General features: G+C 34.8%; 1 protein-coding gene across 2 annotated transcripts in view; it reads right to left on the minus strand.

Annotated features, from left to right (window-relative positions):
• Positions 1 to 205: 205 nt before the first annotated feature.
• Positions 206 to 24995, minus strand: part of Letm1 (Leucine zipper and EF-hand containing transmembrane protein 1) — a 213599-nt gene continuing 188809 nt past the window's right edge. For both annotated transcript variants that reach the window (XM_090414926.1, XM_090414927.1), the window contains exons 11-12: positions 20055 to 20205; positions 206 to 1483 (exon numbers count right to left, since the gene is read on the minus strand). In XM_090414926.1, the coding sequence (XP_090271052.1) occupies positions 1271 to 1483; positions 20055 to 20205 (364 nt within the window). In that variant the 3' untranslated portion in view covers positions 206 to 1270. The remainder of the gene's footprint in view (positions 1484 to 20054; positions 20206 to 24995) is intronic.

A 24995-nucleotide genomic window follows, 5' to 3' on the forward strand; every position in this document is an offset into this window, starting at 1 on the left:
TTCTTAATAGTTTTTTTTTTTTTTAGTTCTGAATGAGGATTATATTAGAATAAAAAATCTGTCTTGAAAGTTGGCCAAAAAACATTGAGAATCATAGATGTGAAAAAGCAGCTCATTAAAAACTATACAAAAATAAAATACAAAGTAATCTAATGTTGCTTTAAGGTAGTAAATTATTTTATTTATATCTTTAGGAGAATTGCACCATCTACTTTGAAATAAATACATCATGTTTTATGAAACTTCTCCTTATAAAAATGCAACTCCCTCACATACTGTTATGATAAACTTGTGATCTATGACTTTATTCTACTTTGTGCAATCAAGTATTCACTTGAAACTATAAAAATATATCTTTACAAAAACAACTTTTTTAATTAACTCCTTTAGGGCACAGATTTTCTTCTTCACATTTTAATGTACATGAGAATTTTGTATATTCTATTAAAAACAAGTAGGCAGCAGCGATTAACATGAATAAAATTATCAACAAAACATACGTGATATTTAATCTTTGAACATCATATTCAGTGCACTAATCCATTTCAATCAGTCCACAACTTCATTTTCTGCTTAACATTTCAACAATTTAGTTATTTGAATAAATAAATACAATCTGCATAACTCAAGAAAAAAAATTACACATGGACACAGCTTAAAATGCATTAATGATTAAATTTTTTATCCTAGAAACATATTTCTGATTAAGGAAAAGTAGCAAAAACTAATCTTTGAGAGAGAGAGAAATTATAAATTTTATAGCACTGTCTACTATTAGTTCTTTTTACCCTGATTAAAAAAATAAAATAAAACATTATTAGCTTTTCTTGAACACTAGATTTAGCACCATTTATATATCAAGTGAGATTATAAATGTTATGAGGTAAGAGAGGAAAAATTTTTTAATAAAATGCAAACTAGGTATTCCCAGTTCTGATGTGGCTTCCTTCATTTGATGAAGTAGGAATGTCATCTAGTATTGCATAAATTAACTGGGAAGTGAATTTTAGAGAGAGAGAGAGAGAGAGAGCCCAACTAACAATAAAAAAAAGACATTCATTTCAGCGATGTAACAAGCCCATTAAGGATAACTTAATGTTTTTACATCACTATTAAGTCTTACTTGATAAACTTCTTGATTTAACCAAGGCTGCTACTTAAGAAAATTTATACAACCTAAATGAAACCGCTTATAATTCCTTATGATTAAAGTCTTAATGGACTAAGTTGTTGCGAGTTTAACACTGTTTTTGGAATATATTACATGTGGTCAACTGCTTGTTTTCTTTACTTGCTCATCTTTGTTTATTACAATTTTCTCAGGATTATTGACTTCTGATGATTCACCAGCTGCAGATTTTTCTTGCTGCTTTCGGAGTTTCTCAGCAGATTCCATTGTCATTTCTTTCATTAGTAGTTCTATTATTTCATTCATCTGCTGAGTTGTAACCTTCACATTTTCTTCACCAAGTAATTCAATAACCTGAAAATTAACAGGGGAAAAAAAAAATCAATCTTAATATTATATATATATAATGTGTTTGTTAAGATTTTTTTTTCCTATTTTCATCAATTTTTATTTTATTTTATTAATTTTTCTATATTTTTAATTTACTTTTTACATAGTCTGAAAGCCTTGCTCTAGAGACTGAACAGAAATTTTTCGAGCCACTTTAGGTGTAAAATAAGAAGGGTGGTGATAGCACACCAGGCAACATAACATATCTCTCCTACCTAAAGACAAACATTCACAAACATTCATGCCTACAGTGGGATTCAAACTCACAGCCTATTGATTGGAGAGCAGGTACGTTCTCCAACCAACAGGCCGTGATTGGAGTCTTTTTCTAGTTATATGTGGTTTGAGTGGTTGTGTATAATTTTTCTTACTGGTTGGCCAAGTGGTGGGGTGCTTAAGGGTCAAAGCTGTATAACTGAGAGGAGACCTCCACATAGCCTTTAAAGGAATGCGGAGAACCGACCAGGGCTTCTGACCTAATGTCAAATCCTCACCTTCTCGTGGTGCATCCTGTTGGGTATCTACTTTGATACTGAACGAACGAGGATGGGCTGGCAATTTGGGATTTAGCTGACCAAACTGTATTCTTATTGGTTAAACCAAAATAAAAAATGATGGTACAACATGACAAAATTTCATACCGGCTGGGGCATCGCCCAGTTAAACAAGGCCCCCATTGTTTTCGCCAGGGAACCAGGGCGAACAGCGAAAAGTCAGCTACTGGAACAAATCTGAAAACAAACTCCAACTCAACATCACCAGAGTTAAAGATCGGTACTATCAATGTAAGAAGCCTGAATGGCAAAGAAATGGAGCTAGCTGAGGAATTAGATAAGTACCAGATCGACATAATAGGGGTGACTGAAACAAAAAAGACCAAAACTAGTGAGATCTTTCTGAGCAATAAATACAAAATGTTACATTCAGGCAATGACAATCAAGGAAAAGAAGGAGTAGCCATAGTATTCAACACAAAATACGAGGCTAATCTTCTTGAATGGCAGTCAGTCTCAAGTAGAGTAATGTGGGCAAATATGAGAATGGGGAACTGGACAATGAGACTTATTTGTGCCTATGGTCCCACAGAAGGTTCTACTAAGGTAGAAGTGGAGGAATTTTTTGCTTTAGAAAAATCAACTCACACAATGAAAAAGGAAAAGTTGGTCCTTGTTGGGGATCTAAATAGCAGAGTAGGAAATGATTGTGAGACATACAAAAATATTTTGGGAAAATTTGGAGAAAAGAGCAAAGCTAATAATAATGGCAAATATCTGTTGGATTTCTGCTCAGGACATGGACTGGTTATTACTAACACCATGTTCCAACATAAAAATGTGCACAAATTTACATGGAGAGAAGAGGCTAGGAATAAGAAAAGTCTCATTGACTATGTTATTGTTGATAGTGATGTTTTCTCCCTGGTGCAGGACACCAGAGTGTACAGAGGATTTGAAATTGGAAGTGATCACTATTTAGTCTTGAGCAGGATAAAATTGAATTTCATATTGAAAAGAATAACATGTAAGAAAGTTTTAAAGCGAATAAAAGTTGAGCAGCTCTCAGATGTGAACTGCAGACTAAAATACAGAAAGATTATTGAAAAGAAAATGAAAGAGTTTGAGAACAGGAATCAAACCTTGGAGATTCAGTGGCAAACTCTGAAGAAAACATTGATTGATTCTGCCAGAGAGGCATGTGGTGAGGTTGTGTGCAAGGATAAAAAAATCAGAACTCCCTGGTGGACACAGGAAGGTAAAGAAGAAAGCATATCAAAATTTCCTAGCACATAAGTCAGCTTTTACTCTTAGAGAATACAGAGACAAATGTAAGAAAGCTAAACAGCGTGTAAAACTAGCTAAACAAAAGTCATGGGAGGACTTTGACAAGAATATAGAAAATAAATATCAAGAAGGTGGCAAAATATTCTGGAGGTTGTTGAAGAAGCTTAGGAATGGAGGAAAGAGTGCTGTAAAAGGAGTTAGAGATGATAAAGGTGACATGAAAACAGGAGAAAAAGATATCCTTGAGGTATGGAGTAATTACTTTGAAAAACTGCTAAATGAAACAAGCAGTGATGACAGCACAGTGATAAAAAACAATGACCAGGCATGCAGTCAGGAATACATATCCATACTTGGTGTAGAAAAAGCCATCAAAGGCTTGAAATGTGGAAAGGCAGCAGGAGTAGATGATATTCGACCAGAAATGCTGAAGTATGGTGGTATAAAAGTCTTACAGTGGCTGGACTGAGGGACGAATTACTGATGAATGGAGTAGAGCTCTCATAGTACCCATATATAAAAAGGGAAATAAAACTGAATGTGAGAATTACAGAGGTATTTCCCTACTGAGTGTTCCTGGCAAGATCTATGCAAGTATACTTGAGAAACAGTTGAGAAGAATTGTGGAGGAAAAGCTTGGTGAAGAACAAGCTGGATTCAGGCCAAATAGAGGCTGTCAGGATCAGATCTTCACTTTACGACAAATAGTCGAGAAAGCATGGGAATATAACAAAGATCTGTATTTAAGTTTTGTCGATTTGGAAAAGGCATATGACAAGGTGCCAAGAGAGAAGCTATTCAATATGCTGCAGTTATATGGTGTCAATGGGGCATTATATCAAGCAATACTTAGTCTTTATTTGAGTTGTAAGTCAGCAGTTAGAACTGAAGGAAGTACAGGAAGATGATTTAATGTTAAATCTGGTGTTAGACAAGGATGTACATTATCCCCTCTGTTATTCATTGTGATCCATATTATCTATATGGATCACATTATGAAGGAATGTAGTATTAAACCTGATATCAAAATTGGAGATGTTAATGTCAGCTCTTTGCTTTATGCGGATGATGTTATACTTCTAAATAAATCCGCTACAATCTGCAAGATTCTCTGACTAAATTGAATAGCTGTTGTAATAGATATGGTATGAAGATCAGCAATAAAAAGACAAAGACAATGAAAATAGGCAGAATCATTGAAAATGTCAACTGTGTTGTGAATGGAGAACCTGTGGAACAAGTAAAACATTTCAGCTACTTAGGCACGAATTTTACTGAAGATGGTAAATTAAATATAGATATAGACAACAGAATCAGCAAAGCTGGTATGGTGGGAAGTCAATTGAATAAATTCATATGGAATAAGAAAGAAATTAGTCGGAACACTAAATTAGCTGTATACAAGACAGTGTTCAAACCAGTTTTAACTTATGGATCTGAGAGCTGGGTCAGAAGTAAAACACTTGACCAAAGACTAGAGACCGCAGATATGAGAGTCCTGGGAAAGATTAGAGGCGTGAACAGATGGCATCAATGGCAATATCATATTAAAAATGAGGATATTAGGAAAGAACTTGACATTGTCAGCATCCAGGAATGCGTTAGCAGAGCTAATCTCAGGTGGTATGGTCACTTAAATAGAATGGGAGAGGAAAGATTAGCAAAACAAGTGTTCTCTGCCAGGCTGGCAGGAAAACGACCCAGAGGAAGACCAAGATATAGGTGGATTGATATGGTACAAAGTGCCTTAGACGATAGAAATATAAGCTCTGATAATGTTGGAGTCTGGACAAGTAACAGACTGATTTGGAGGAAAATTGTAGATAGGAAGTTAGTAATGATGTAATTTTTTCATGTAGTACTGTCATATCCTGTACACCCCTTGAGGGTACATGGCAGGAATTTGATGATGATGATAGCCAAGTGGTTACACTCAGCCAACCAGGCTAGTATATAAGTATATAATTAAATGTCAAGTTATTTTGAAATCATAAATGCATTTATTACCCATAATTAATACAATGAAATGAGCTGAATGCTGAATTATTTCTAATTTTGCCAGCCTGGTTAACGTTCCTGCTCTCCAATCAACAGGCTATGGATTTGAATCTTGCCTTGAGTATGGATATTTATAATTGTCTTTTAATGGGGGATGAGTTTCATCACCCAGTGTGTGAGGCACTGCCCATTTACTGGTTGCCTGAGGTGGAAAAGTTGCAGTTCTGGATTTTTGCAAACATTTTCATATTATATTTTATTACTTAAAAATAATATATTAGCACAGCCTTTTAATTTGGCTTTACACCTAAAGAATTAACAACTACTCATATGTATATATATTGACTACATTTCTGCATCTTCTCAAGTTATCTATGAAATCTGGAGGGATGGCGTTCAATAACCAGGAAGTGGAATTGTCTCTAAGTTTGGGGTAGCTAATTCCTGATTATAATCAGTGTGATTCAAGAATATAACAGTGATATTAATTATCTTTTTTGCTACTTTTTTTTTTTTTTTTTTTTTTAAATTATTCCTGGTTCTGGTTGGGTCTAGAAATAACATGACAACAACCATTAGGACTGGAGACTACAAAGATTACAATCCCCTTTTTACCACCATGGCTATGTCTCAACGAATACATCATGAAGATTCCTTATAGGATTCATGGAAAGGGGGGGGGCTGCCACATATCTCGAAGATTCTCCTTCTCATCATCAATTCCTGATATATGTACCCTCAAGGAGTATTCAGGTTACTATGACAGCACTACATAATTAAGTTTACATTATTATTATTCATCTCCTATCCACAATTTTCCTCCAAATTAGTCTATTACTTGTCAGTAGTCTATCCTATTCATTTAACAAACCATGCAGTACTCTGACATCCCAGACCACAAGATCATCTACAACCAGTGCCTTAAACATTAAACTTCAATAGGGTGAGAACAACCTTATCACGTTCAATGCCACCAAAACAGTCTTGCCTTTTTCTCTTGCAAAAAAAGATCTCAGCTCATCTATTCTTACCCTCTCTAACCCACAAATCACCAGACAAGATCAATCATTCTCTCTGCTTGGACTAACATTTACATCCAGTCTCTCCTGACATAAACACATCACATCAATAGCCTCCTCAGCATCCAAGAAATTAGGCATTCTGTTTCGGTCAAAAAGTTTCCGTTAGCCAGTTCTTGGTATCCATTCTGTTATTCTCTTTGTCCATCTGTTGTCGGACATTCTCATCACATCCTGCCAAGCACTGCTTGTTACCTTTTATTACTAATGCAATGTCCATTACCTTTGTTAGCTTCCTTATCTAAGTATTATTCTTTTATCTAAATATTTTATCTTTCCATGTTTCTTTGTGTTGTTTTCAGTTTTTCTAGGCATTTTTAGTCAGACTCTAGGTTTCGCTACCACAGGCCATTGTTGGGAATGCACACTGGTTGCAGATCTTTCTTTTTAGGCAGTTTAATAAATTGCTTTTAAATATCTCTCTATAATGGTTAAAAACTTTCTATCCTGCTGTTATTCTAGCTGAAATTTCATTATCTTTTGATTTATCCATATATTTATTTGTAGGCCTAGACCAGTGATGGCGAACCTTTTTACCCAGGTGTCAAACATCTTTTTTTTTTTTTAAATATTGACGTTGTTGATGTGCCACTTGCATATATGCATAATAAATTTAACTACATAATCATAGATGGTGACTTATACATATCATATTAGGCTATTTATTTAATAGGACATTGATATACAATCTATGAATTCATATTATACAATTAATTTAATAAACTGAAATCAGTTTTTTCATCAGAATACCAATATTTTTCAACATTCAAGGTGTGTCACCTGAAACCCTCAAGTGTGTCAGTGCTGACACGCGTGTCATAGGTTCGCCATCACTGTCATATATCAACTTCAATCCCTCTCTCAGGCATTCAGTTTCTGCTTTGTCCCTCTTCTATAGGTACTTTCATGGACAGTGCTCTGCTAGAATTGGCCACTATTATTCCTCCAATTTCTTCCAAAATCATGAAAACAAGAGCTACTGCTAACAACACCCTTTTACTGTCCATTTTGAAATTCACTGAACCAACTCCACTGCCTTCTCTTTCATTCAATCTATTTCTGTTCTTTGGAACAGCCTCCTCCACTCTATCTTCCTCAAAGAATACAATCTTCAGTAGTTTAAAAAAAAATGTAGATACCTCCTTTCTTCTTATCTTCTTGCCCACACACAGCACTGATCTGTTAAAGGTCTTGTGACCTTTTGTGATTGAGTGAAATATAATAATAAAACAATGAAAGTGAACCATTATTAAGTTCATTTTTTCAAAGCTAAATTTTAGATTTGGATCCATTTACTTTATAAGTCAATACATTTTCATTTGGTCCTTGCATTTTTCATTTAAGTTCATTCAGATGCTAAGAAGTATGCTATTTTTGAAGCCAATAGACACCATTTAAAAAAATGTGAATATTAAGTCATTCATTAACAAAAAGAAAAAAAAAAAAGAAAAAAGTTTCGATTATTTAAACTTCGATTCTTGCAAAAACTCTGCTCCTGGACATCCATGGACTTCAGTGTGGAATAACAAAGACCGATGTTCTGATCCCATTTCTTTGTATAAAGCTCCAAAAAAAGCGGGACTGTAACTTTACATTTGATGAAGTTTACCATTTGGATGTCATTTAATGTGGGCATTAAATCTGGTGGAAAAGTCTTTGCTATAAAAGCTCTTTCTGAACATCAATTGAATATTATGTTTTTAGACCGAATTTTTGAAGCCAAGCCACTAACTCTTCTCATCCTTGCAGCTGCACCAACCATATATAGACTCACACAGTTTATCCATGAGATATTTTTTGTTTCAAAGTATTTGTTGATTACTGTAAATATTTCTTCTCCAGTTGTCTATTTATTCTGTAAGGAACTTCTCATATAATGTTCTTTCTAGCACTTTATTTCTGGAATTTTAACAAGGGCTAGGTAGATAAGTCAAATTACCGACATCTGTAGACTTGTCAATTTGTCAATGGGTGAAAACATTTTTGAAATGACTATTCATTCTTTGGATGAGTGTAGTTTCTATATAAACCGAAATGTTGTCAATACATCAACTAATAGTATTGTTTGAAAGTGGTAGTTGAATGTGCATAGGTTTTACAATTTCCAAGCAAGCCAGTAACATTAGTGACTGATACAACAATTTTGTGAGGCTTTTTCACTCTAGTCACTAATCTGGCAAACTTAAAACTGGCTTCCTGAGCTTAGTCTGATATTGTTATAGTCGATATCATGAAAGAACTTTTTTTTTTTTGTCAGTATCTTAAAAAAAAGACGTCTATATCAATGTAAGACAAATATTTGTAATCAGGTGCCAGTAAAGTTTACTCAGCATCATAGCAATTCAATGAAAGTTGACAACAATTCGAGACAAATAAGACATTTCAGTTGAGAATTGGAAGATTGATCACAACACACAAACTGAATTTCAAATATCCATTGAGGTATACTTGCATTCTTAAACTTCTCTCTCACATTGTATCGTGAACCTGACAGTTTATCGGTGTCTTTCAAAAACGTGTCCATTATGCGTAAATATCAATAAAAAAACTTTTGCACACATACACTGACATCCATCCAATGCTACAACCTAAAAGTAACTGTAAAAGCATCAAGAACGAGTGGGTGGAGTGTATTTGATGTGGAATGCTATATACTCTAGTGATGTTGATTAGACACATGAATTTTACCGTTCATTACACATCTTCCAACTCAATTGCAGCAGATGACCAAAATGTGCCACCTGACAACAGAATCCTGACATATAACAGATTAGGAGGAAAACTGTTGACAGGAAGCTATAAACTTAATCATGTAGCTATCACTGTATTTTATATACCTCTTGAGGGTATACAGCAGGAATTTAATGGCAAAGTTGAAGAACATTGAAACCTTTAGTACACTTTTTATAACATCTTTAAAACTTAATTTAATATACTCTAGAAAATATAAAGCAAAAGAGTTCTGTTGACATTTACGAGATATGTTTTATCTTTCTTCCCACCATTAGCTAAACAAATAATAAAAATTATGATATAAGAAAATCTTCTGCCAGCAATACTGCTGATATGTAATAAAAAAGAAGTAACATTCTTAACTGAATTTATTTTCCACTAGTCTTAAAAAAGCACTGTGATAAGAGAAAATTATCATGTTGGAAACTGATTATTTATGCATACTGTTCTTCTATAAGACAACTCTGTTGTGCAACTTGAACTGCCACATATTGAAAACAAAATATTTTTAATCACCTTTATTTGCTGCATGTTTGAACTTAGACACACATTTGATCTTGCCTATTATTGTCATTACCATGTTTCTATCATGCACCAGTGCAGAATAGAAACATAGCACTAGAAACATTTAGACAGCACTATGGAACTCCTAAAATTGCTAACAAAATTCAGGAATACACACATTAATTACAACTAACCACCCATAATATTCAGTATTTTAGATCATTCATATTTCCTAAAATTAGTGAACTGATTAGGTGTATCTCAACAGAGAAGATTATTATTTGCTTTCTGCTGATTGAATACATATATGTAGCTAAGCCAAAATTTGTAAATGTTGCTAAATATACCTAATATTCTTCAGAAGTTGTTACATAACTCCACTATTACAACAGATGGAATCCTCTTCAAAAGTCACTAATTAAGGTTTTTTTTAAAATATATATATATATCAATCTCCTATGTGAAATAAAACGCCAAATCTAGTGCTGAAGATTTCTGAAAATGGTAAGCTGTACATATTTCATACACAACAAACATGAAACAGTACTTTTTTATAGCTAAAGTACTATCAAATAAGCAGTTAACCAAGCAGTATTTTCGTAGATAAGTAAGCAAACTATATTTTGAAAGCCAGGTAGTTAACTGCATCAGTTTGTCTCTTGATATTAGAAAAAACTTAATTCAAAGAGAATTAGTCATTAGTGAATGATTACAAATAAACATGCAGTACGATAATAACAATGAAACAAGATAAAATATAATAAAATAATTTTAAAAAGTATCACTACAGTGTAAGTAAGTCAGATGGTCAGCAAATTCCTAATTAAAAAAAAATAATAATAATATAATAAGAAAATAATCAAGAATTTACATAAGATTGTAATAATAATATTTCCCATAAAGGGACTAACCAAAGGCCATCAAGTCTGTTTAAGTTTGGCCGACGTAGAAAGGCCTCACAGCTCTCCTTTTATAACTACTCTATAAGAAATCTACTTTTATGTAAAAGTTTGGCATTCTTCCACAGAACTCTAGGTTTAGTCAAGATGGTATGTTCTGCTTGACTAGAACACAATGATTTATGTTTCTCACATTGGATGGCAGAAGATCTGCCAGACTGTACAAAGTAAGACAAACCACAAGAGCAAGGGATTTGGTAGGCATCTGAAAGGCTGAGTGGAGAAAGTTTGTCTTTAGGTGAAAAAAGGAAGCTCGAAATATTCCTGACAGGATGAAAGAAACTGCAATATTTAGAGGTCATTAGCAATACATTCAGAAATTCCTTGGATATACGGAAGTGCAACTTTAGGCAATCTGACTGATGGTAAAGTTGTTAAAGGTTTACTCATTAAAGCATTTTTCATAAAGGAAGATTTGATATAATTCAATTCTTGCTGCAGAAGGCCTTTAGCGGAACATAAAAGCAAAATGTAATAAGGTCTTAATGGTTCCAACTTGTTGACTGGGATGATGATGAGAAGCATTGATATTACTATCAGTAGGTTCTTTTTTTCTTCTAAAAACTGAAAATTGTAATTTACCATTTGGTTGACGAAGAATTAATATATTTAAAAAGGGCTAGTTAATTGGTTAATTGAATTCTTGGATGAAACATATTTATTTTTGAAACAAACAGTTTAAAATCTGATGACGATCCATTTCATATTGCAAAAATATCACCCACATATCTGTACCACACTGCAGGTTTAGGAGAAATGTCTTTAAGGAGATAATAATTGAAATGCTCCATAGTATTTGGGTGCTTAAGGGACAAAACTGTATAAATGAGAGGAGACCTCCACATAGTCTTCAAAGGAATGTGGAGAACGGACCAAGGCTTCTGACCTAATGTCCAATCCTCACCTTCTCGTGGTGCACCCTGTTGGGTATCTACCTGGATACCGAACCAACGAGGATGGGCTGACAATTTGGGATTTAGCCGACCAAATTATATTCCTATGGGTTAAACCAAAATAAAAAATGATTGTACAACATGACAAAATTTCATGACAGCTGGGGCATCGCCCAGTTAAACAAGGCACCTGTTGTTTTCGCCAGGGAACCAGGGTGAACAGCGAAAAGTCAGCTACTGGAACAAATCTGAAAACACATCCCAATTCAACATCACCAGAGTGAAAGATTGGTACTATCAACATAAGAAGCCTGAATGGCAAAGAAATGGAGCTAGCGGAGGAATTAGATAAGTACCAGATCGACATAATAGGGGTGACTGAAACAAAAAAGACAAAAACTGGTGAGATCTTTCTGAGCAATAAATACAAAATGTTATTTCAGGCAATGACAATCAAGGAAAAGAAGGAGTAGCCATAGTATTCCACATAAAATACGAGGCTCATCTTCTTGAATGGTAGGCAGTGTCAATTAGAGTGATTTGGGCAAATATGAGAATGGGGAACTCGACAATGAGACTTATTTGTGCCTATGGTCCCACAGAAGGTTCTACTAAGGTAGAAGTGGAGGAATTTTTTGAGGCTCTAGAGAAAGCTACTGACACAATGAAAAAGGAAAAGTTGGTCCTTGTCGGGGATTTAAATAGCAGAGTAGGAAGTGATTGTCAGACATACAAAAAAGGTTTTGGGAAAATTTGGAGAAAAGAGTAAAGCTAATAATAATGGCAAATACCTGTTGGATTTCTGCTCAGGACATGGACTGGTTATTACTAACACCATGTTCCAACATAAAAATGTGCACAAATTCACATGGAGAGAAGAGGCAAGGAATAAGAAAAGTCTCATTGACTATGTTATTGTTGATAGTGATGCTTTCTCCCTGGGGCAGGAGACCAGTGTACAGAGGATTTGAAATTGGAAGTGATTACTATTTGGTCTTGAGCAGGATAAAATTGAATTTCATATTGAAAAGAATAACATGTAAGAAAGTTTTAAAGCGAATAAAAGTTGAGCAGCTCTCAGATGTGAACTGTAGACTAAAATACACAAAGATTATTGAAGGAAAAATGAAAGCGTTTGAAAACAGGAACCAAACATTGGAGATTCAGTGGCAAGCCTTGAAGAAAACCTTGATTGATTCAGCTAGAGGCATGTGGTGAAGTTGTCTGGAAGATAGAAAAATTAGAACTCCATGGTGGACACAGGAAGTTAAAGAGGCAGTGAAAGAAAAGAAGAAAGCATATCAAAAGTCCCTGGCAAATAAATCAGCTTGTGCTCTTAGAGAATACATAGACAAATGTAAGAAAGCTAAACAGTGTGTAAAACTAGCTAAACAAAAGTCATGGGAAGACTTTGGAAACTTAGGAATGGAGGAAAGAGTGCTGTAAAAGGAGTTAGAAATGATAAAGGTGACATGAAAACTGGAGAAAAAAAGATATCCTTGAAGTATAGAGTAATTACTTTGAAAATTTGCTAAATGAAACAAGCAGTGATGACAGCACAGTGATAAAAAACACTGACCAGGCATGCAGTCAGGAATACATATCCATACTTGAAGTAGAAAAAGCCATCAAAGGCTTGAAATGTGGAAAGGAAGCAGGAGTAGATGATATTCGACCAGAAATGCTGAAGTATGGTGGCATAAGAGTCTTTCAGTGGCAGCACTGCATAGTTCAGAAAGCCTGGACAGAGGAACGAATTCCCGATGATTGGAGTAGAGCTCTCATAGTACCCATATATAAAAATGGAAATAAAACTGAATGTGAGAATTACAGAGATATATCCCTACTGAGTGTTCCTGGTAAGATATATGCAAGTATACTTGAGAAATGGTTGAGAAGAATTGTGGAAGAAAAGCTTGGTGAAGAACAAGCTGGATTCAGGTCAAATGGAGGCTGTCAGGATCAGATCCTCACTTTATGACAAATGGTCAAGAAATCATGGGAATATAACAAAGATCTGTAATTAAGTTTTGTCGATTTGGAAAAGGCATATGACAAGGTGCCAAGAGAGAAGCTATTCAATACGCTACAGTTATATGGTGTCAATGGGGCATTATATCAAGAATACTTAAGTTTTTGAGATGTAAGTCAGCAGTTAGAATTGAAGTACAGGAAGATGGTTTAATGATAAATCTGGTGTGAGACAAGGAAGGACATTATCCCCGCTGTTATTCATTATCTATATGGATCACATTATGAAGGAAAGTGGTATTAAATATGAAATCAAAATTGGAGATATTAATGTCAGCTCTTTGCTTTATGCGGATGATGTTATACTTCTAAATAAATCCGCTACAAGTCTGCAAGATTCTCTGACTAAACTGAATAAATGTAATAGATATGGTATGAAGATCAGCAATAAAAAGACAAAGACAATGAAAATAGGCAGAATCATTGAAAATGTCAACTGTGTTGTGAATGGAGAACCTGTGGAACAAGTAAAACATTTCAGCTACTTAGGCACGATTTTTAGTGAAGATGGTAAATTAGATATAGAAATAGACAACAGAATCAGCAAAGCTGGTTTAGTGGGAAGTCAATTGAATAAATTCATATGGAATAAGAGAGAAATTAGTCGGAACACTAAATTAGCTTTAACTTATGGATCTGAGAGCTGGGTCAGAAGTAAAACACTTGACCAAAGACTAGAGACTGCAGATATGAGAATCCTGAGAAAGATTAGAGGCGTGAACAGATGCCATCAATGGCAATATCATATTAAAAACGATTATATTAGGAAAGAACTTGACATAATTTTTTTGAACTAAATTTTTCTTGTAGTACTATCATATTCTGTACATCCCTTGAGTCTACATGGCAGGAATTTGATGATGTTTTTTTTTTTTTTTTTTTTTTTAAATGTAACTTCCACCCATGAAATGTTTTTGTAAACCTATTGTGCATTTATACTAGGAGATGTGTGTGTGTGTATATATATTCAGGTTGGGTGGTGGTCACATACTAGATGATGAACATTTCCCACCTACAGACAACCACAAACATACATGGCAGGATTTGAACCCTCTCAGTCTCCTAGTTGGAGAATCATCATCATACGTATCAAGGATTTAGGCCTAGTATGGCCTGTTGGGGCCTTAGAAGTCATAGTTGAATCGTTTAAGAGGACGTCCTGGTTTTCTTTTTCCTAATGGCTTGTATTTTAAGGCTTGTTTTGGTAATCTTTCTGTTTTCATTCTTTGAACGTGTTCCATCCATCTATGTTTATATTTTTTAATTTTTTCAATTACTGGTTCTTGGTTTAGTTCTTTCATAATATCTTCATTTCTTTTGTGATCAAATAGGGTATACTTTGCAGTTTTTCTCATAAACTTCATTTCTGCTGTTGTTAATCTTTGTTTGTCTTTTTGTTTTATTGTCCAGATTTCGCTTCCATACATTAAGACCGGTAGGGCTAATGTATTGTATACTTTTAGCCTGGTTTGTTTTTGAACTAGGTTTGGTTTAAATATAGAGTTAATTACTCCTGTTATTTTTAAATATTTTGCAATTTTTATGTTTATATCTTTTTCATTTTCATAAGTGATCATACATCCTAGGTAGCTAAATGAATTCACCTGTTCTAAGATCTTGTTATCTAATACTATTTTAGTTCTTGCTGGATCTTGTCCTTTAAAGGCCATAGTTTTTGATTTTTCCGATGATATTATCATACCATAATCTTTGGATATCTCATTTAGATTTAAAATAGCTTTCTGTAAGTTATCTTCAGAATTTGTAATTATTATTTGGTCGTCTGCAAAGAGGAGAGTGTTTCAGTTAACTGTAGGTGAAAGTTTAATTCCTTGATGTAAATTTTTACTCCATTTTATTATTATTTCATTAAAGTAGATATTAAAAAGAGTTGCTGAGAGGGGACATCCCTGTCGGACTCCTTGGTTTATCTCTCTTGTATATGATAGCTCATGATTTAATCTTATTTGTATTTGATTATTTTCATATATACTTGTGACAGCTTTTAGGATATTATTTGGTATTTGTCTTTCTTTTAATATGTTAAATAATATGTTTCTTTTAACTTTGTCAAATGCTTTTTCAAAGTCAATAAATGCAATATCATCATCATCAAATTCCTGCCATGTACCCTCAAGGGGTGTACAGGATATGACAGTACTACATGAAAAATTTACATCATTACTAACTTCCTATCTACAATTTTCCTCCAAATCAGTCTGTTACTTGTCAAGACTCCAACATTATCAGATCTTATATTTCTATCGTCTAACGCACTTTGTACCGTATCAATCCACCTATATCTTGGTCTTCCTCTGGATCGCTTTCCTGCCAACCTGGCAGAGAACACTTGTTTTGCTAATCTTTCCTCTCCCATTCTATTTAAGTGACCATACCACCTGAGATTAGCTCTGCTAATGCATTCCTGGATGCTGACAATGTCAAGTTCTTTCCTAATATCCTCATTTTTAATATGATATTGCCATTGATGCCATCTGTTCACGCCTCTAATCTTTCTCAGGACTCTCATATGTGCGGTCTCTAGTCTTTGGTCAAGTGTTTTACTTCTGACCCAGCTCTCAGATCCATAAGTTAAAACTGGTTTGAACACTGTCTTGTATACAGCTAATTTAGTGTTCCGACTAATTTCTCTCTTATTCCATATGAATTTATTCAATTGACTTCCCACCATACCAGCTTTGCTGATTCTGTTGTCTATTTCTATATTTAATTTACCATCTTCAGTAAAAATCGTGATTAAGTAACTGAAATGTTATACTTGTTCCACAGGTTCTCCATTCACAACACAGTTGACATTTTCAATGATTCTGCCTATTTTCATTGTCTTTGTCTTTTTATTGCTGACCTTCATACCATATCTATTACAACAGCTATTCAATTTAGTCAGAATCTTGCAGACTTTTAGCGGATTTATTTAGAAGTATAACATCATCCGCATAAAGCAAAGAGCTGACATTAACATCTCCAATTTTGATATCAGGTTTAATACCACTTTCCTTCATAATGTGATCCATATAGATAATATGGATCACAATGAATAACAGAGGGGATAATGTACATCCTTGTCTCACACCAGATTTAATATTAAACCATCTTCCTGTACTTCCTTCAATTCTAACTTCTGACTTACAACTCAAATAAAGACTAAGTATTGCTTGATATAATGCCCCATTGACACCATATAACTGCAGGGTATTGAATAGCTTCTCTCTTGGCACCTTGTCATATTCCTTTTCAAAATCGACAAAACTTAAATACAGATCTTTATTATATTCCCATGCTTTCTCGACTATTTGTCGTAAAGTGAAGATCTGATCCTGACAGCATCTATTTGGCCTGAATCCAGCTTGTTCTTCACCAAGCTTTTCTTCCACAATTCTTCTCAACCGTTTCTCAAGTATACTTGCATAGATCTTGCCAGGAACACTCAGTAGGGAAATACATCTGTAATTCTCACATTCAGTTTTATTTCCCTTTTTATATATGGGTACTATGAGAGCTCTACTCCAATCATCGGGAATTCGTCCCTCTGTCCAGGCTTTCTGAACTATGCAGTGCAGCCACTGTAAGACTTTTATACCACCATACTTCAGCATTTCTGGTCGAATATCATCTACTCCTGCTGCCTTTCCACATTTCAAGCCTTTGATGGCTTTTTCTACTTCAAGTATGGATATGTATTCCTGACTGCATGCCTGGTCAGTGTTTTTTATCACTGTGCTGTCATCACTGCTTGTTTCATTTAGCAGTTTTTCAAAGTAATTACTCCATACTTCAAGGATATCTTTTTCTCCTGTTTTCATGTCACCTTTATCATCTCGAACACCTTTTACAGCACTCTTTCCTCCATTCCTAAGCTTCTTCAACAACCTCCAGAATATTTTGCCACCTTCTTGATATTTATTTTCTATATTCTTGCCAAAGTCCTCCCATGACTTTTGTTTAGCTAGTTTTACACAGTGTTTAGCATTCTTGCATTTGTCTCTATATTCTCTAAGAGCACAAGCTGACTTATTTGCCAGGAACTTTTGATATGCTTTCTTCTTTTCCTTCACTGCCTCTTTAACTTCCTGTGTCCACCAGGGAGTTCTGATTTTTTTATCCTTGCACACAACCTCACCACATGCCTCTCTGGCAGAATCAATCAATGTTTTCTTCAGAGTTTGCCACTGAATCTCCAAGGTTTGATTTCTGTTCTCAAACTCTTTCATTTTCTTTTCAATAATCTTTCTGTATTTTAGTCTGCAGTTCACATCTGAGAGTTGCTCAACTTTTATTCACTTTAAAACTTTCTTACATGTTATTCTTTTCAATATGAAATTCAATTTTATCCTGCTCAAGACTAAATAGTGATCGCTTCCAATTTCAAATCCTCTGTACTGCACCGGGTGTCCTGCACCAGGGAGAAAACATCACTATCAACAATAACACAGTCAATGAGACTTTTCTTATTCCTAGCCTCTTCTCTCCATGTGAATTTGTGCACATTTTTATGCTGGAACATGGTGTTAGTAATAACCAGTCCATGTCCTGAGCAGAAATCCAACAGATATTTGCCATTATTATTAGCTTTGCTCTTTTCTCCAAATTTTCCCAAAATATTTCTGTATGTCTGACAATCATTTCCTACTCTGCTATTTAGATCCCCAACAAGGACCAACTTTTCCTTTTTCATTGTGTCAGTTGCTTTTTCTAAAGCGTCAAAAAATTCCTCCACTTCTACCTTAGTAGAACCTTCTGTGGGACCATAGGCACAAATAAGTCTCATTGTCCAGTTCCCCATTCTTATATTTGCCCACATTACTCTACTTGAGACTGACTGCCATTCAAGAAGATTAGCCTCGTATTTTGTGTTGAATACTATGGCTACTCCTTCTTTTCCTTGATTGTCATTGCCTGAATATAACATTTTGTATTTATTGCTCAGAAAGATCTCACCAGTTTTGGTCTTTTTTGTTTCAGTCACCCCTATTATGTCGATATGGTACTTATCTAATTCCTCAGCTAGCTCCATTTCTTTGCCATTCAGGCTTCTTACGTTGATAGTACCGATCTTTAACTCTGGTGATGTTGAGTTGGGGTTTGTTTTCAGATTTGTTCCAGTAGCTGACTTTTCGCTGTTCACCCTGGTTCCCTGGCGAAAACAACGGGGGCCTTGTTTAACCGGGCGACGCCCCAGCCGGCATGAAATTTTGTCTTAAGGGTCAAAGCTGTATAACTGAGAGGAGACCTCCACATAGCCTTTAAAGGAATACGGAGAACCGACCAGGACGTCTGACCTAATGTCCAATCCTCACCTTCTCGTGGTGCACCCTGTTGGGTATCTACTTTGATACTGAATGAACGAGGATGGGCTGGCAATTTGGGATTTAGCCGACCAAATTGTATTCTTATTGGTTAAACGAAAATAAAAAATGATGGTACAACATAAATGCAATATGTGTTTCTAAATTATATTCTCTTCTTTTCTCTATTATTAATTTTAGGCAGAAGGCTGGGTCTATACATGATCGTCCTTTTCTAAATCCATTTTGTACCTCTAGAATAAAGTTTTCGGAATATTTCATTGTTTGTTATTTAAGATTCTGCTGTATATTTTGTAACATGAATTTAGTATACTGATACCTCTATAGTTTTTAGGGTCATCTCTATTACCTTTCTTAAAGATAGGAATCACAATTGCTTTTTTCCATTCTATTGGGGGGAATACCAGTTGAGTAAATTTTATTTAAAAATAATAAGAGTCTTCCTTTGAATCTTGTTCCTGCGTATTTATATAGTTCTGAACCTAGCTTATCTTTTCCAGGTGATTTTCCGTTTCTTGTTTCTTTCAGGCTGATTTCTAATTCTTCTTCAGTTATTTCCTTTTCATTTTCGTTAATTGTTTGCCAGTCGTCTTTTTTAAAATATTTGTCTGTCCACAGTTCTGTGTAGTAATTTAGAAATTCTTCTAATTTCAATTCAGTGTTTAATTTTATGTTTTCTTTGGTATCTACATTTAGGTGTTTCAAAATCTTATATACATTGGGTCTTATTTTATATAATCATGTTCTAAATTAGAAACAAATTTATTCCATGATTCTCTATGTCTTTTTCTGACTTCTCTTTTAGCTATGGCTCTTATTCTTTTATATTCTATTTCATCTTCTAATCTTTTACTGCTTAATCATTTGTGATAGGCTTCTTTTTTCTTTTTGATTATTTCTTTGATTGCATCATCCCAGATCTTCAGTTTTTTTCTTTTATTGAATTTTTTGGTCTTTCCTAAGCTTTCATTTGCTGCTGCATTTAGTATCGTTTTTATATTAAGCCATTCTATTTCTAGTTGGAGAATAGATACACTAATTACTCAGTGAACTAGGCTGGCAATCAGCTTGTTCAAGTTTTAGAAATACACAATAGAATATATGTTATCTGATATGCTTTACAAACTGTGGTGATGGTATTATTATACTATGAATTAAATTATTATCAGTATTAGATATTAAAATAACTATTATCTTTAATATCTAATAATGAAAATTATTACAACTTACCTTGAGAACATGCTCAACCTCAACGGATCCATCGTGATCAATGTCCATGCGCTCTAGTACATCAACAATTCGCTGGAGCCTTGTGTCATCAGAAACTTTCTGAATTCTCCTAATGGCTAAAACCAGCTCATTGATACCAATTATATTATCCCTATAAACATAGGTGTAAAATATTTCAATTTTGCAAAATATATTATGAAGGTTCAATATTAGTTACCAGTAACATTCAATATTTTTTTTCAGTTGCAAAACTAACAAAGTTATATTTGACAAGAAATTATATCCTTGTTTAATCCTTTACCCAAGTGTAAGCAAACAGTTTGCTCATGAAGTAATTTTGTGACTAGACTACTTAGGCTGTTGACTTCAATCAGATGCCTCAGTATCCCATAATACAAAGCATATTGCCTTTCAAATATGTATATTGCTGGGCATTATGGGAAAAGTTACTATCTGAGGCCAGTTACAACATTTATTGAGGTCTCATTTCTGCAAACCAGATACAGTAAGATGTCAAGGTTGAATTAATGCAGAAATCATATCTTTTTCATATACAAGTAGTAAAAAGGCATATCACCTTATTATTAAATTACTCTGGATCAGAACAGATACTTAACAAGGAATTATATTCTTGTTTAATCCATCACCAAAGTGAAAGCAAACAAAGTTCGCTCATCAAGTATCTTCATGACTAGGCTACTTATATGTAGAGGATGTTAACAATGCATGAACTGTGTTAGTATCTCATAATGCAACTGATGTGAAGTCAACGCTCAACTGATCCAGAATAATGTAATAGTAAAGTGATATACCTTTTTTGTTACTTGTATAGGTGGTAGACCTCTAGGTGGAATATATCTTTCATCACCCAGCAAAATACCACCACCTTGCTTATTGGAGGCCTGAAGTGGCTTGCAGCCATGTTTGGCCTCTAGGGTTCAATAGGTTTCTTGTTTCTCCTCATGAGGTCCACCTGAAGATTCACCATGGCCAATGTCCCGAATATCTCCTAGCTATATTTCAATGGTGCAAGATAATTTCAAAGCCACAAAAACTCACTCCTGTCTGATCTCTCACAAGAAACAGCACACATCTCTTCCCTTACTTTTAATTTTCCAGGAAATAATGTATACTAGAATACTAATTATAAAAACTTTAATACTTTCCCATATTTCACAATATTACATTGCCATCATCAGGGATCACAAAAAACAATGATATGTGCATGCAGGCAGTAACACTAAGCAAATGAGACTGAATAAAGGCAACAGAAGTTGGGCCTAGAGTCCTAAACAAAGTCCTCTAGTGAGGTATATTGGGTTATCTTGGCCATTGGGCTGACGTTCTTAAAATGTATGCTTCCCAGATCAGTCTCATGCACCCAAATTTGTTGAGGTTTGCAAAGTTTTTTTAAATCTGAGGCAGATTCGATGAATAGTCTTTCATACTTGTATTTGTAGCGGTATAATATAATAGAGTGGCCTTCATCCAGCATATCCTGTGGTGGGTGTCTCCAAAGCATGGTCAGTAAGTCCTCAGTGGATGTATTGGTGGAACCAGATGTAGTCCTTGTGTTTGGATATCCTGATATTGGCTGTCCTGCCTGTTTGGCCATAGTAGGACAGTTTACAACTGCAAGAGACCTGGCATACTGCTGATAGGGGATATGGCGGGTCTGTGGTGGAGTGGATAAGAGATGCCAATTTATTATGTGGTCTGTAACTGGTTGTAAAGTTATATTTCTTTAGGATTTTTGTTAATTTTTTGGATGTGCCCGGATTTTGGATTGGTGATAGATTTTGAGTCATCTCTTCTTTGAAATGGAAAGGGGGGGGGGGTTGTTACATGGTTTTATTATTTTTTGGGGGGGGGGGGTTGTAGCCATTGGCTAAGCAAGTGTTAAGGATATGGTCAAGTTCAGTAGTTAGGACTCTAATTTTTCTTTTTATCTTTTCTGTTATCTGAAAAGATAAACTTAGTCCTGTTATATAGGGTTTTTATAATCCTATATTAAATTTAGTTTAATCCTTTATCCAAGTTTAAGCAAACAAAGTTTGCACCTGAAGTATCTTCAGGACTGAGGTAACTCATGGTAAAGGTGGACTAAGCTCTCATCACGTGTCTTAGTATCTCCCATAATGCAAAGCACATCTCCTTGTGGGCATGTATAATGCTATGCATTAAGGGGAGGGCCACTACCCAGACCGGTTTCGACCTTCGTTGAGGTCTCGTTAGTGGGATCCAGACTCAGAGTTGGTGATACTAACGTGGAAGTAATGGAGAAGTCATATTTACCTATACGAGTTGCCAAAAGGTGTCTCACATTATTAATAAAATCTTGCCGATAATGTTGGCATCTATGGTCAAGGCCGAGAACTTTTCAGAACACCCTCATACATTAATCTTTAATGCATATTTCAGCAGAATGACTAGTTTGATCCAATTGCTAGCTGTTAACTAAGTGAATAACATATTCACTCTGCTGTTGACTGGTTGTGGGTTTGAATCTCACTGTGGATATGGATGTCTTTGAAAATATTAAGTTGAAAGCAGTTTTAACTGACCACTCTGGAAATAGAAACTGGATTTCAAGTACGAGGGTGGTCTGGAAAGTTCTCTGCCTTGACAATAGATTGCAACACTATCTTCAAGATTTTTTTTTTATAAGTTGGTACATCTGTCATAAGCATCCATGTGAAATTGCAAATCATTCTATCAAGTAGTTTGTTTTATACAGCTGTCTGAAGCAAAAGTGTTGTCTGTATCCCTTGAAATGGATAAAAATTGAGTATTCTGCAATTATAAAATTCTTTGTAAAAGAAGGTTTAACGCCAAAAGATATTCATTCGAAGTTCATAAAAGTTTATGGGCACTCCTCTCTTTCGATTTCACCAATTAAGAAATGGGCTGCCAAGTTTAAACTTGGCCGTACCAGTCTTAAAGATGATCCACGTGAAGGAAGTCCAAAAAGTGTCAAAACACCAGATATCATTTGATCAAGTGCACGATATGGTACTGGATGACCGGCAAGTCAAAGTGTGCGAAATTCCTGAGACTATAGGCATTTCAAAATAATGTGTAGGATATATCTTGCATGAAGAATTGCAAATGAAAAAGCTTTGCGCAAGATAGGTGTGGTGCTTGCTCACAGCCGATCAAAAACGCACTTGCATGAAAATCTCTGACCAGTGCTTAGAGCATTTTAACAAGAATAAAACTGATTTTATGCATTGATTTATTACTATGGATGAGACTTGGATTCACCATTACACACCAGAATCCAAACAGCAATCAAAACAGTGGACAGAAGCCAGTTGTTCAGCACCAAAGAAGACTAAGTCAGTTCCATCAGCAGGAAAGGTCATGGCATCAGTGTTTTGGGATGCTAATGTTTATTAATTATCTTGAAAAGGGTAAAACAATAACTGGGGAATATTATTCCGATCTTTTTAACCAGACCAGATGAAAAATTTCGTGAGAAAAGACCTGGTTTGCAGAAGAAGAAAAAATCATCTTTCACCAAAAATACACCTACCCACATAAGTGTTTTGGAAATGGGAAAATTAAGGGATCTGCACTATGAATTGTTGGAACATCCACCGTATTCCCCAGATTTGGCTCCCTCTGACTTCTATCTCCTTCCAAAACTAAAACTCTTCCCCGATGGTCAGCGTTTTTCTTTGAATCAAGAGATGATGATTGCAGCTCTAGAGGGGTATTTTGCAGATCTTACTGAGAACCACTACAGGGATGGGATAATGGTGCTGAAGCATTGCTGAAATAAATGTATTAGTCTTAAGGGAGATTATGTTGAAAAATAAAAATAACTTTGAAATTATAAATTTGTTTTTTCATTGTTAGGTCGAGAACTTTTTAGACAACTCTCGTAATTATTATACTAAAATAAAGAGCCAAAAGGTTTCAGTTCGGCAATGCAAAATTATATAAGTAAAGTGGAGGCAATTTGTGAATTCTGGTGAGTGTATTCCCGTAAGCTCTCTGGTCAACTTATTTTTATGAAACTTTCATAGGTTTTACATTTGGCTTTGAAATAATGCTGAATCTAATATCCACTTTACTTATATAATTATTACATTTTCCTTATATTTGTTGAGTACTGTTGATATCTGAAGTGCAACCAACAGAAGTAGAAGTGCAGCATGGCATGAAGAGAGGGTTTTCTGGTGTGAGATAAAAGCCTGTTGTTGTTTTGAATTACAGCTAAGGCAACTAAAGTTATGAGGCCAGCATATTATGTCTGTTAATTGTGTGTTCTTTTAATCAGTTTGCCTGTTAAATGGGAAACCAGTTGCTGAGAGTAAAAACTCTGCTACCGCTGTTTGAGACTAGCACATTCACTTTCCAAGAAAGTCCTTATAAAAGTTGTTCACATTTTAGATGAGAGACTGCAATCCAGGAGAAAAGCTAGCAGGTCAAAGCACATGGTCACTTGCTGCTATGTGCCGTGGGATGCAAAGAGGAGTTGCTGTTTTGAATTTTTGTGGCAGATCAGCAGGTTATAAATCCACTAACTATATATATATAAAAGATAAAATTAGTAAAAAAGTACTAGGTTGACATAACTGATTTTAATGTGAGTGAATCTAATCTGATATACTATGAGCAGACAGGCCATTCTGTGGAAAAAAGAACTAATGAACATCAAAATTATATTGAATACATGAAACCTCAAAAGTCTGGTCTGGCACAACATAGTATTGACGTTAAACACCGTATCCAGTGGAATGAAGCTTGTCTTCTCCATAGAAGCAGTTTTAATATGAACGCCTTTTCAAAGAAAATTGCAAAACCCTTTTACAATGCCCAAATCTGAATCAGAATGACTGTCTCTCTCTCCAAAAAGTTTGGGAGATTCTTAGCTTATGTAACCATCAAAAATAGTTTTTAATAATATTGTTTATTAATATATTAATTTCTAGC

The sequence above is a fragment of the Typopeltis vanoorti genome, chromosome 26, assembly GCF_054136105.1.
Source record: "Typopeltis vanoorti isolate ZY-2024b chromosome 26, IOZ_Tvanoo_1.0, whole genome shotgun sequence".
Lineage (NCBI taxonomy): Eukaryota > Metazoa > Arthropoda > Arachnida > Uropygi > Thelyphonidae > Typopeltis > Typopeltis vanoorti.